Raw genomic sequence first — 13140 nt, 5'->3', positions numbered from 1 at the left:
CTGTTTTGTGACGTCATCACTAAAGGGGAATACTTACATATCTAACATATGGTAATACACTATAGAAATGAAAGAAAAATGCACTCCAACGAATTAAATCCGGTGAAAATTTTATTTTTCATATTTTATTCACATGCATAATGAATTTAAGATCACCTACGAATGATTTAAATGAAAACAAAAATAAAAAAACGAGGTTAAACAACATTGTTTTTCAACATTAAAGATGAAAATAATGCATAAACTTGACAAAATTATACCTTCTGAAGGATATTATACAACTCACTGGTGAAATCGAATGAAATATTTGTCAAATAATCCTTAATTCATCAAAATCCCACAAAAATTGAATGATATCAACACTCTATTCCGATGTATTCCATTTCCATTTCAACTACACAGGTAAAAAACGGAAAACCACACAGTTTCTTCAGCAGCAATGTGATTGATGATAACCAACTTGAGTGATAAATTAATGACTAGAACACTTTCAGCTAATTATTGGTTTCAGTTTTGAGATGTTGATGGTTAATGCCGTTAATGGTTTCTTGATTAGATTATCCATTGTACTTTCACTTTGTAGTTGGATTGGATTGTTGTACTCAATAATATGCAGATTTAAAACGCATTGTAGATTTTATGGTTCAGGTCTATTCATTTCACTATGACATTATTCCAGTAAAGAGTAAAACACAAGCACATACACACATTAGTTTTCATTTTTCAATTCACTTGATATCTACATGTTCAAATCACACAACACAACAGATTGCGAAAAATTCGTTTTTGTACAAAAAGAAAGTAAACCAACACCACCAATGATTGAAAACAACAATATTTCATCACTGTACCACATTTTAGAACGAATTTAATTAATTATTTATCATTTTAATAACTTTTTCAACGAAAGTTTTACTCAATTTCACGAATTCGCCATTTAATCATACGTTAAAATTCAAATGGTAAACACAATCGAGTCCCCTTAAGGTGTGACGTCAGAAGGTGATAACGATTCAGCGCTCAGGCCTTTTACTATAGGTGGTATTGTCCAAATTTCACGACACAAATCACCCCAACTCTTGGGTTTGGGACGTTTATCGTTACAATCATTGAAATCCACTTCATCCACAAGAGGCTCCCTAGCCTCGCTTTGTAACATTCCTTCCACCACCTCAATAAACGTATCTACGTTCATTACTCTTTGAACGTACATCCACATTGACAGAATCCACTCTTCATCGTACAGACCATCTTTAAATAAACCAATGACCAGCTCGTGACAATCGTTTTCATTAACAAATTCGTCGAGCTGTTGATCGTCGAATTTTTGTAAAATGAACCGAAAAAAAGATGGCGCATCTGTCTTGAAAATATGGACAGCTGTTTGCATTCGATTCTCTGACGGTAAACGATTCCAAAAATACTCTATCGATGGTCTATTGTGAGGCATGAATTCATTCAACATTAACTCAACCTCTTCGATATCGAGTTCAGTACATGGTATCTCATCCAATTCGTTTTGGAGACAATAAATCCAGTAGTACCATTGCGGGCTTTTATAAAAATCAATTTTATCCAAACAAGGGATCATATTTACAGATACCAACGGCCAAAGTCCTCTGATATGGTATTCGAAGAAATACGTACAAGCAATTGCAAACTTTTGATACCGATCAAGTCGATCACAACACATCATGCGTCGGGCTGTTCTCAGATAATCAATAGCGCCGGTGTAATCGCATACGAAATCATCGAATAATTTCAAAACTGAGTTCTGGTTCTCGTAATAATGATAGAATATTCTATTATGATGCTGTTTCAGCCAACTTTTCATCGAAAGCCCGAATCTTGTCACATATTTATCGATCGTGGGAAAAATTGTGGATGGTAAATCAGGCAGCATGGTTTTAGATAAGTACGATACGTTCACTCGATGGGTAGAACACATTCAATTTGCTATTGTTACGATATTCTTTCACTTTGAAGCGCCATACTTGGAGGCTAACGGCGATCGCTGATAGTTCTTTCAACGGTACTGGAGTTGGTTGAAAAATATCATACACGTCCGAGGTGATTCCAGCCATTTTTATGTAGTTCTTCCAAAAACCTACAATCGAAACGATCGAATTAGTAGGTACCGAAAAATGAACTCTGAACAGAGAATACGAGTATTCTTAACTAAGTAGGTACTATTTTGAATTCCACTAGCAACACGCATATAAATAATACTTCAATTGACCGTATATTTTTTTTTCGATTCATAATAAGCAGTTAATGTTTCCATCCGCGATCGAATCACAAATCACAGGCTTTGTACTTAAAATAATCCATCCTCTAGAAAAATGGGTTCAGTAACCAGTTCAACGTGAAAAAAAAATACCAAAAAAAAACCATAACATCTCAGTTTATAATGTTGGTTTTCATCAAATTTCAAGAATTAGAACCAATAGCCTATGCAGTATTTTTTTTTTTTTTTTTTTTGCTAAAAAAGCGAACGTGAGACTTTAAGAATTTTAGGAGGAAAAAAGACTTCTTAAAATTTTTCGGCAAAAAAACGAGCCATTTCAATTTTTGAAAAAAAGAGATAGTCCGGCATATGACAATAGGAGTAATTGCACCCCCCCCCGCCGATCCTCCGGGACAACTTTTTTCTTAAAGGAGACATCCTAACGAACATTTTAAAGCAAACTTGCCAAAAAAAAAGTTGGCCTTACTTACAAAATGGCGGACATTTTGATTCACAGGTCAGCCGAAATCGCAGATTTTGCGTTTTAACATAGGACTTGCACGAACTTTTTCAAACTTTACAAAGGTAGATCGTAAGATCATGCAAAAATTTATCACCTGTCAAAATTTCAAGTGCTAAAGTGCGTTTTTCGATTTTTGGTGAATTTTTGAAAATCGAATTTAGACCACAAATGGTGGAAAAAATCAAAATTTCACCAAATTGACCAAGAAAGCTGAAATTTTGGATATACCCTATTTTCAACATGCCAAATCGATTGGAAACGGTTTCAACCCGTTTTGAGCAGTTCTGGAGCCTCCAGCAGATTTTTGAATCTCGAAATTTCCACAAAATTCCATCAAATTGGAGTTGTAAAGCTGAAATTTATTCTAAAAACTAATTTCAATACGCTACGAAGTACTGCAGGTAAATTTCAAGTCGTTTTGGATCCTCCAGCGACTTTTTGAAAATTCCTGAAGCCTCCAGCAGATTTTTGAAACTTTGAATTTTCACAAAATTTCATCAAATGGAGATGGAAAGCTGAAATTTACTCTACACTTCTTCAATTTTAGCACCCTCTGAAGACCACTTTAGGTGGGTTCAAGTCATTTTAGAGCCTCCAGCTATTTTTTTAAAAATTGCTGGAGCCTCCAGTAGATTTTTGAAATTTTTTGGTAATGTGTAATTAGTATAATTGCATTTTTTTGAAAGAATGAGCTACTTTCTGTTTGTAACTACTCTTGTTTTTTAAAAAACATGCTGTAGTTTTCAGAAGATATTGAATTTTTTAAATTATACCTTTTTGTAGTTTTTAAAGATAGGAAGCTTGTCTTTTTTGTTTTTTTTTTTTGAAAAATATTTTAATATTACCCATTTGTAAAAAAAAAAAAATTACTTACTTACCTATTTCATTTAGAATTGTAATAATCTATTCTAGTTTTGAAAAAGAAATCAATTTTTAGAAAAATAGTCCAATATTCTAAAAACTAATTTCAATACGCTACGAAGGACTGCAGGTAAATTTCAAGTCGTTTTGGATCCTCCAGCGACTTTTTGAAAATTCCTGAAGCCTCCATCAGATTTTCGAAACTTTAAATTTTCACAAAATTTCATCAAATGGAGATGGAAAGCTGAAATTTACTCTACACTCCATTTTTAACACCCTCTGAAGACGACTTCAGGTGGGTTCAAGTAATTTTAGGGCCTCCAGAGACTTTTTTTGAAAATTACTGGAGCCTCCAGCAGATTTTTGAAACTTGAAATTTCCCCAACATTAATTTATCAAATGGAGTTGGCAAGCTGAAATTTACTTCGCAGACTACATGGTGGTTTCAAATGGTTTTGAAGCTTCCAGCTACTTTTGGGAAATTTCAATTTTCCAAAAAAACGTCATACAACCTTTCAAAAAGTTGCTGGACGCTCCAAAACGACTTGAAATTCACCATTAGTCAACGTCGTAGCGTATTGAAAGTAGTTTGCAGAATGAATTTCGACTTTCTATCTTGGTTTGATAAAATTTTGGGGAAATTTCAAGTTTCAAAAATCTACTGGCGGCTCCAGTAATTTTCAAAAAAGTTGTTGGAGGCTTTAAAATGACTTGAAATCCACCAGAAGTCGTTTTCAGAGTGTGTTAAAATTGGAATGTAGAGTAAATTTCAGCTTTCCATCTCCATTTGATGAAATTTTGTGAAAATTTAAAGTTTCGAAAATCTGATGGAGGCTTCAGGAATTTTCAAAAAGTCGCTGGAGGATCCAAAACGACTTGAAATTTACCTGCAGTCCTTCGTAGCGTATTGAAATTAGTTTTTAGAATAAATTTCAGCTTTACAACTCCAATTTGATGGAATTTTGTGGAAATTTCGAGTTTCAAAAATCTGCTGGAGGCTCCAGAACTGCTCAAAACGGGTTGAAACCGTTTCCAATCGATTTAGCATGTCGAAAATAGGGTATATCCAAAATTTCAGCTTTCTTGGTCAATTTGGTGAAATTTTGATTTTTTCCCCCATTTTTGGCCTAAATTCGATTTTCAAAAATTCACCAAAAATCGAAAAACGCACTTTAGCACTTGAAATTTTGACAGGTGATAAATTTTTGCATGATCTTACAATCTACCTTTGTAAAGTTTGAAAAAGTTCGTGCAAGTCCTATGTTAAAACGCAAAATCTGCGATTTCGGCTGACCTGTGAATCAAAATGTCCGCCATTTTGTAAGTAAGGCCAACTTTTTTTTTGGCAAGTTTGCTTTAAAATGTTCGTTAGGATGTCCCCTTTAAGAAAAAAGTTGTCCCGGAGGATCGGCGGGGGGGGGGGTGCAATTACTCCTATTGTCATATGCCGGACTAAGAGGCTTTTTGCAATTTTCCGCAAAAAAACAAAGTTTTTAAGCAATCATTTTGTCAAAAAGCGAGCATTCACAACTTATAACAAACAGTAGGATTTTTGGGCAGTTGTGGGGAAAAAATTATTATACTTTTTTGCAAATTTTATCAGGAAAACGAGAATTTTAGATAATTTTTGGAAAATAAGTAGGTATAGAGTTTTGATTATTTTTGGCAAAAAGCAAGACTTGATTGTGTCAACAAATTGGATACGGTACCCATTTGAGAAAAAAAGTGACTCGGGACAATTTTTCGCAAATTTTTTGCTAACAAAATTGCAATTATTTTGTTATAAAGCGTGAATTTTTGTTAATTTTTGAAAAAGGGACAATATCATATAATTTTGGCAAAAAGCGAGAGTTTGTCTACTTCAGCAAAAAACAAACAGGATATTTTCGCAACAATGGCAAAAACTTACCATTTTTTGCAATTTTCCCCAAAAAAAGAGACTTTTGAATAACTTTTGGAGAAAAGTGACCCTTTCTGGAATTTTTGGCATGAAAACAATTTCTAGACAATACTTGCGTTAAAAAATTAAATGCTGGTACAGTTTTGAAAAAGCGAAAATTTTTGACAATTTTTGGCCAAAACTAAACTTTGGTAGAAATTTTATCAAAAAGCAGAATTTTCAAAATGAGACTATTTGCAATTTTTCCCAAAAAAAAACCATACAGACCACAATCCATACACGAAAAAGTGCTCTAGAAGTTGATTTTGCATTTTTTTTTTCGGGAACCAAAAAAACGCGCTGCCAAAATGAAGGTACTATGTGCCCCATTCAGAAAAAAGCAATTTTGAAATTTTTCCTCTGCACAAAGGGGGGGGGGGTGGACCCTCAAAAAGGTGATTTTGGGAACATGGTCGGAACCACAAAAACTCGACGGGGTTGTGTTGGGGGACTTCTCCCGATGCCAAATATGTGATTTTTTTCCGTGACACCCTGCACAACTGCATTCTGTGGCACTTTGAATGCGATTTTTATGCATTTTTGGCCAATTTCGACGATAAAACGGCTCTGATGACCAGAGTATGGCCTGGAACCAACGGATTCTTGGACGTGTGTTAAACGGGGATATTTGAAGCCCAACTACGCAAACACGGTGAAAAAATACTTGCACAACGCGATTTTATGTGCACTAATAGGCTTGTTACCACTCCCCCACCCCTAGTATTCAATAATGCATTGTCTATTCGATAATATCGATGCGACCCATCAAAGTGATATAAAATTTCGCGCTGAACTCAAAAATCGTAATCATTTTTAATTCTGAACCCCCCCCCCCCCCCACGGAATGGACTTTTGCCTCCCAAACTGAATATAACGATGATATTAAACAAGTTTTGCACATTACACGTCGATACTGAGGATTTATGTGTACGCAATCAGAATAATTCTCATATTCGTTGCTGGGAATATTTTCGCTTCAAAATTTTTCATTCAATCTGCACCCCCTCCCCTCCCCTTTCAAGACTATGTTTGAACATGTATTTGAAAACTTGAACATGACCTATCAAAATGGTATGAAATTTCGCACTGAGCTCGAAAATTGCAATCATTTTTCATTTGCACCCCCTCGGTGGAGTTTTGCCCCCCTCCCTCCATAAATCTAACTATGAAATTGAACACTTTGCACATTACGTGTCAATATATGTGGATTTATGTGTAGGTAATTCAAACGATTCTCACATTCATTATCTGGGCATGTTTCTGTTTCAAAATTTCTCATCCCATCTCCTTCCGCCTACCTTTTTCTCAAGTTACTGATATAACACGGGTTTGAAAACTTGACGTGAACCATCAAAATGATATAAAATTTAGCGCTGATCTCGAAAATCTGTTAGTATTTTTTTCTCGTTTTTCCTTCTATTCTTATTTCATCTGATTTCTTTTCATTTATATTTTTTTCATCTTTCATTTTTGTTCCAATTTTCTTGTTTTTTTGTATTTTTTTCTCATTCTTATTTTTCTGTTTTTTTTTTCATTTCATATCGCTTTTTTCATTTACATTTTTTGTATCTGTCATTGTTGTTTCATTTTTCTTGTTTGTATGTATTATTTTTCTCATTTTTCTTTTATTCTTATTTCATCTGATTTATTTTTATTTATATTTTTTTCATCTTTCATTTTTGTTCCAATTTTCTTATTTCGTTGTATTTTTTTCTCGTTCTTATTTTTCTGGTTTTTTTTTCATTCGATCTCCTTTTTTCGTTTGTACTTTTTGTATCTTCCAATACTTCCATTGTTTTCCAGTTTTTTTTTGTGTTTTTTTTCTTATTTTTCTCATTTTTCTGTTTTTACTCATTTCATTTTATTTTTTTCATTTACCTACATTTTTTTGTATCTTTCATTGTTGTTCCATTTTTCTTGTTTTTCTTTTTTTCTTATTTCATCTGATTTCTTTTCATTTATATATTTTTTTCATCTTTCATTTTTTGTTCAAATTTTCTTATCTGTTTGTACTCGTATTTTTTCCCTTCCTTATTTTTCTGTTTTTCCCATTTCACTCGTTTTATTCATTTGTATTTTTTCTCTTTCTTCTGATTTTTCTGGGTTTTTTTTTTCATTTAATCTAATTTTTTCATCTTTCATTTTTGTTCCGATTTTCATATTTTTTTTTGTAATTTTTTCCTCAAGTATATATATATTTTTTATTACAAGCGTCATAATATTGTTACATAAATCCACATATCTTGACACGTAATGTGCAAAGTGTTCAATTTCATAGTTAGATTTATGGAGGGAGGGGGGCAAAACTCCACCGAGGGGGTGCAAATGAAAAATGATTGCAATTTTCGAGCTCAGTGCGAAATTTCATACCATTTTGATAGGTCATGTTCAAGTTTTCAAATACATGTTCAAACATAGTCTTGAAAGGGGAGGGGAGGGGGTGCAGATTGAATGAAAAATTTTGAAGCGAAAATATTCCCAGCAACGAATATGAGAATTATTCTGATTGCGTACACATAAATCCTCAGTATCGACGTGTAATGTGCAAAACTTGTTTAATATCATCGTTATATTCAGTTTGGGAGGCAAAAGTCCATTCCGTGGGGGGGGGGGGGGGGTTCAGAATTAAAAATGATTACGATTTTTGAGTTCAGCGCGAAATTTTATATCACTTTGATGGGTCGCATCGATATTATCGAATAGACAATGCATTATTGAATACTAGTGGTGGGGGAGTGGTAACAAGCCTATTAGTGCACATAAAATCGCGTTGTGCAAGTATTTTTTCACCGTGTTTGCGTAGTTGGGCTTCAAATATCCCCGTTTAACATACGTCCAAGAATCCGTTGGTTCCAGGCCATACTCTGGTCATCAGAGCCGTTTTATCGTCGAAATTGGCCAAAAATGCATAAAAATGGCATTCAAAGTGCCACAGTATGCAGTTGTGCAGGGTGTCACGGAAAAAAATCACATATTTGGCATCGGGAGAAGTCTCCCAACACAACCCCGTCGAGTTTTTGTAATTCCGACCATGTTCCCAAAATCACCTTTTTGAGGGTCCACCCCCCCCCCCCTTTGTGCAAAGGAAAAATTTCAAAATTGCTTTTTTCTGAATGGGGCACATAGTACCTTCATTTTGGCAGCTTGTTTTTTTGGTTCCCGAAAAAAAAATGCAAAATCAACTTCTAGAGCACTTTTTCGTGTATGGATTGTGGTCTAATAATTTCTAGGCAATAATTTGGTTAATAAGCGAGAACTTTCTGTCAATTTTCGATCAAAAAATAAACTTTGACAATTTTAGCAAACAGCGGGATGTTTATAGGCAGTATAGTTGGAAAAAAATAATAAGTTTTTTTTTTTTTTTTGAAAATGTTATCAAGAAAACAAGAATTTTGAATACTTTTTGAAAAAGCAAAACTTTTTAATAAATAATGTTGAAAATTTCAGCAAACAGCAGAATTCTTAAAACGAAGTTTTTTGTTATTTTCCGCAAAAAACCACTATTTTTAAGCACTTATTTTTTTTTTAAAAGCGATAATTTTTTGTCAATTTTCGATCAAAAGCCAAACTATGACAATTTTAGCAAACGAAAGGATTTTTAGGCAGTAGGTAGTTGGGAAAAAATAATTACAGTTTTTTTTTGCAAATTTTATCAAAAAAACGAGAATTTGTTTTTTTTTTTGGAAAAAAATTTGGTTAGTTTTTGAAAAAAGTTGAACTTTTTGATAATTTTTGCCAAAAAAATAAGACTTTGAAGCCCATTTATACTCGTAGCAGAAGGCAAACTTTTACGTAATGGTTTTTGGAAATTTATTCTGGCAAAAATTTGAGAAAAAAGTGAGACTGTCGTGTGTACAATTTTGTGGAAATTTTTGTGAAAAAAAAGGCAAAAACACAGATAATTTTAGCAAAAAGCAGGGGTTTCTGACAAATTATTAGCAAAAAAATGATATGTATTTTTTAATATTTTCGTCAAAAAAGTTGAGCTTTTTGCAACTCCTAGTTTTTGAAAAAAATGAGATTTTTCAGTAATTTTTTTTGAAAAAATGAAACATTTTCAGCTACATTGTTAAGTTACAATCGACCAATTTTTTTCTTTTTTTTAAATACTGCAAAAATTGAAAATTTCTGTTTAAATACTTGATTCTGTCTTCTGAAGATATTTTCACATGTTAACTGTTTCGAGAATTTTCACGAATCAAACAAACTGTACTAAAATTTGTATAACATTTCAAGTTTCATTATAACTATACACATAAGTACTTTGAACAACGTATACACAATTTTCAAGCACTCTTGAACAAAATTTATAACATTTGGGGAAATTTCGACTTGGTTCTGAAACTACATATTCTGAAAAACTAATCGATTTCACATTTTCTTTTCTATTTGTGATCGGCGAATAATAATGGTTTGAAATAGACTATTCATTTTTTAAAAAATGGTAGCTCGAAACTAAAATATGTAACAAGAGTTTTATTTGAGAAAACCATTCAATAATAGAAAATTACACATAATTGAAGATGATAAGAAGTTCAAGTTGAAAATTACTCACTTAGAAAATTGAAATTACCTCGAAAAGATTCGTGCACTCCTCCCGCCAAATGTATAGCTTCATCAGATCGAACTGGATGGTGAATTTGACACAAACTTTAATTAAACTTTTGCCACTATCTTAGAAAATGAGAGCAATTCGAGTTTAATTTTAACGAACACGAATGTACGACACATAAATATAAAATTCCACTAAAAACATGTACGAAACAAGAGTTCTAGATAAGGTATAGCTAATGAAGACAATACGAATACGTGAGCACGTGAACCGGTACAGTTGTGTGTGTCGTCGAAGGTGTTGACAAGGTGGGGGGGGGGATTGCCAGCAAGTTCTAATTTTTTGACAATATATTGTAGGCAAAGACCTTTTTTTGCAATTTATCCAAAACATTCTGTTTATGCCGAAATGGTCAATGCCTTTTTTGACAATTTCGACAAAAGTGAGGATTTTTTAAAATTATTTTTACGAAAACGAAACCTTTTTTGATAATTTTGGCAAAATCAGGAATTTTTGGCAAGTTCGCGGTGGCGATTTTTCGCATGATCAGAAAGTGCAGGTACCATAAACGATGTCAGATGAGTTGGATCAACGATGAAATTAGGAGTTGAAAGACCTGCTAATATCCAATACTGAATTTTTAGCTGCAATAAGACTCATTTCATCATTTGATAGTTTTCGCGATGTTGTTGTGTGGGTTGCATAATCACCCAGAATAAGGCGCAGGGATGGATTTATGAATTTTTTCATATTTTATTTAATTATTTTTCAAGCTGGTGGAGATTTGGAATATTGTGAAGTTGTTTGCATAGAAATTTTGAGGTGAAAGCTCCAAATTTGGGCTATTGGGGGTTTCAAAAGACTTTAAGTTCATCCTTAAGTATATTACTCAAAAAGACTTCTCAAAGCCAGGATTCATTATGAGATTGTGAGGTATCAAAGTATATATTTTTGAGCCTTCTGAGCATTAATTTGACATTATTTCAGTCTTAAAACCAAGAAAAGCTGAAGGAGGTGGGAGTAAAAAAATTTTAAATGAATTTAATGATCATGTGCGATATCGAAGATTATTTTTTTGTACACTTCGAACACGAAATTACTGCAAGAATAAAACCAAAAAGCAGCTTCTGGGAAAGAGGAAAAATTTGAAAATGAGTTTGAATAACAAGTAAAGAATCGACGTATATTTTTTAAAAACTTCTCAAGTACGAACTTGCCGTTTTTGTTTCTCTGCATCCACATGACAGCATACAAGATTCATTTCAAACACATTTTTACCAAAAGAAGTTTTCGTATAAATGAAGCTGCAAAATTATTACGCTGTATTCAAACACAATGTGTTTTAGTTGAAAATTGAACGATTAAACAAATCTACGTACATCGAATAAAATAATTACGATACGAAAACACAATTTATTCTGAAAACACGAAAACGTTAAACGAATCATTCAGAATATTACTCGATAAATAAATTATACAATATATATTATATATGAACATTGCTGGAGTATTTATGCCACTGAACATTAAACTAATATACACGATAGATATGGGAAATCCCTTGAATCTTGAATAATGACACGACAAAGACGATGTCAATCAATAAATAATCGGAAAAGGAACCAGATATTTCGTGCTCTGATATTTTGAATTATTGCACACCGCTAGATCCAAAACCTTTTTCACCGCGATTGGTTTCGCTCAAATTCTAAATCAGTGAAATGAAAATATAAGAGGTAATTATTTCAAAGGATAATTGAATAAAATCAACAGTGTAATTCGATACGATTACGATACCTGAATTTCTTTCAACACCGGGTGGAAAATTCTTTCGCAGATCAACTGGGCTACTCGATCTCCTTTCTGAATTATAAAATCTTGATCTGAGTGGTTGAACAAAACGACTCCAACATTTCCACGGTAGTCTTCGTCTATTACACCAGCTATAGAAGAAAATTCGATGATGAAACGTGGATTTAATTTATCGTACTCGTACTTTAGATTATTTCCATAAGTCAACGAACAATAGCTGCTCATGGGCATGCATATAAACACGTAAGCTTGGCCGATCACATACCTCCAACGTCAATGAAATTTTTCCAAGCTAATCCTGAGCGAGGAGCAACTCTGCCATAACAGCCGGACGGAAGTTCAATTTGTAGATCGGTTTTAATAAGTTCTTTCCCTCGAGCCGGTACCTTATATTCGTAAGCACTGTGAACATAACGTACGAAATGTAAGAATCATCTTGTTATGAATATCTGTCGATTTAACCTGTCGGTAGAGAAATAGATAATCGAATTACCTTCTGAGATCATATCCGGCAGCTTTGTCTGATCCTTTGACTGGCGGTAAAGCGTGTTCGGTGAGACGAGCGAATTTCAAAGTTATTTCATTTTCCGAACCCATGCTGAAACTTTTCCAAAGAGTTTGTCTATAAAAAAATATGTACGAAGTTGATGCACTAAAGTCGTTCGAATTGTTGGAAAAAGCACTATAAATTTACTAAAACACCGCTAAAAACTATCGTACATGAACGACTTCATGAGCATGAGCAGAATTATACAATGCACGTTATTTCTTTACACTTCTTTAGCTATAGCTTTTATCTAGGAATCGGAGGGAAGATTTTTACTTGGTCCTCGATTTACACAAAAAGGCGGGCGAAATTGTATAGATAGATAACAGCATGGAACAGCTAAACAGCTGATTGGCGACGATCATCTGTTCGGTTCAAAACCAGTTTCTTTCTGGTTCCTGCTTCCTGAAAATGAAAATTCGAAGGATGATCAAGATGATCATGGACCAAAATTTATCTGTACACGAAAGGGCAACTTTTGTCTTACCAGATTCAAATCCAAGATCTAACTTGAGAGAGTTAAAGACGTTAAAGTGCAATCATTCAAGAGACTGATGACAAAGATGATGCGTTGAAAAAGTAAATTTCAAATTTCAAATTTGAAATCTGATGAAAAACAAATTTTGAAAGTTCGAGAAAGCTCGTTATCTAAACTTTTTCTACCAAGATATCAAAATAA

General features: G+C 33.4%; 2 protein-coding genes across 4 annotated transcripts; both read right to left on the bottom strand.

Annotated features, from left to right (window-relative positions):
- Positions 1–98: 98 nt before the first annotated feature.
- Positions 99–10398, bottom strand: LOC135844611 (uncharacterized). 2 transcript variants are annotated; one of them, XM_065362849.1, is made up of 2 exons: positions 10106–10398; positions 99–2107 (listed from the first exon to the last, which is right to left on the bottom strand). In XM_065362849.1, the coding sequence occupies exon 2, from the start codon at positions 1946–1948 to the stop codon at positions 983–985; it is 966 nt and encodes a 321-aa protein (XP_065218921.1). In that variant the 5' UTR covers positions 1949–2107; positions 10106–10398; the 3' UTR covers positions 99–982. The 2 variants fall into 2 exon arrangements, with proteins under 2 accessions (XP_065218921.1, XP_065218922.1); XM_065362850.1 differs by having other exon boundaries at positions 10124–10398.
- Positions 10399–11495: 1097 nt separating this feature from the next.
- Positions 11496–13088, bottom strand: LOC135845670 (deoxyuridine 5'-triphosphate nucleotidohydrolase-like). Of its 2 annotated transcripts, XM_065364436.1 has the most exons (6): positions 12949–13088; positions 12738–12866; positions 12408–12536; positions 12180–12316; positions 11900–12045; positions 11496–11810 (listed from the first exon to the last, which is right to left on the bottom strand). In XM_065364436.1, the coding sequence occupies exons 2-6, from the start codon at positions 12824–12826 to the stop codon at positions 11754–11756; spliced, it is 558 nt and encodes a 185-aa protein (XP_065220508.1). In that variant the 5' UTR covers positions 12827–12866; positions 12949–13088; the 3' UTR covers positions 11496–11753. The 2 variants fall into 2 exon arrangements, with proteins under 2 accessions (XP_065220508.1, XP_065220509.1); XM_065364437.1 differs by lacking the exon at positions 12949–13088 and having other exon boundaries at positions 12635–12774.
- Between the last annotated feature and the right edge of the window lie 52 nt (positions 13089–13140).

Source organism: Planococcus citri, chromosome 4 (assembly GCF_950023065.1).
Source record: "Planococcus citri chromosome 4, ihPlaCitr1.1, whole genome shotgun sequence".
NCBI classification, from domain to species: Eukaryota; Metazoa; Arthropoda; class Insecta; order Hemiptera; family Pseudococcidae; genus Planococcus; species Planococcus citri.
The sequence above is the reverse complement of the archived record's forward strand: the minus strand, read 5'-3'. Positions and strand labels throughout refer to the sequence as shown.

Coding starts and splice junctions, on each gene's coding strand:
- LOC135845670 (XM_065364436.1), bottom strand. CDS start 12,826: ATGATCGTCGCCAATCAGCTGTTTAGCTGTTCCATGCTGTTATCTATC. Junction 12,317..12,407: donor GCCGGATATGATCTCAGAAG/GTAATTCGATTA, acceptor TTATGTTCACAG/TGCTTACGAATATAAGGTAC. Junction 12,046..12,179: donor AAATTTCATTGACGTTGGAG/GTATGTGATCGG, acceptor TTTCTTCTATAG/CTGGTGTAATAGACGAAGAC.
- LOC135844611 (XM_065362849.1), bottom strand. CDS start 1,948: ATGTGTTCTACCCATCGAGTGAACGTATCGTACTTATCTAAAACCATG.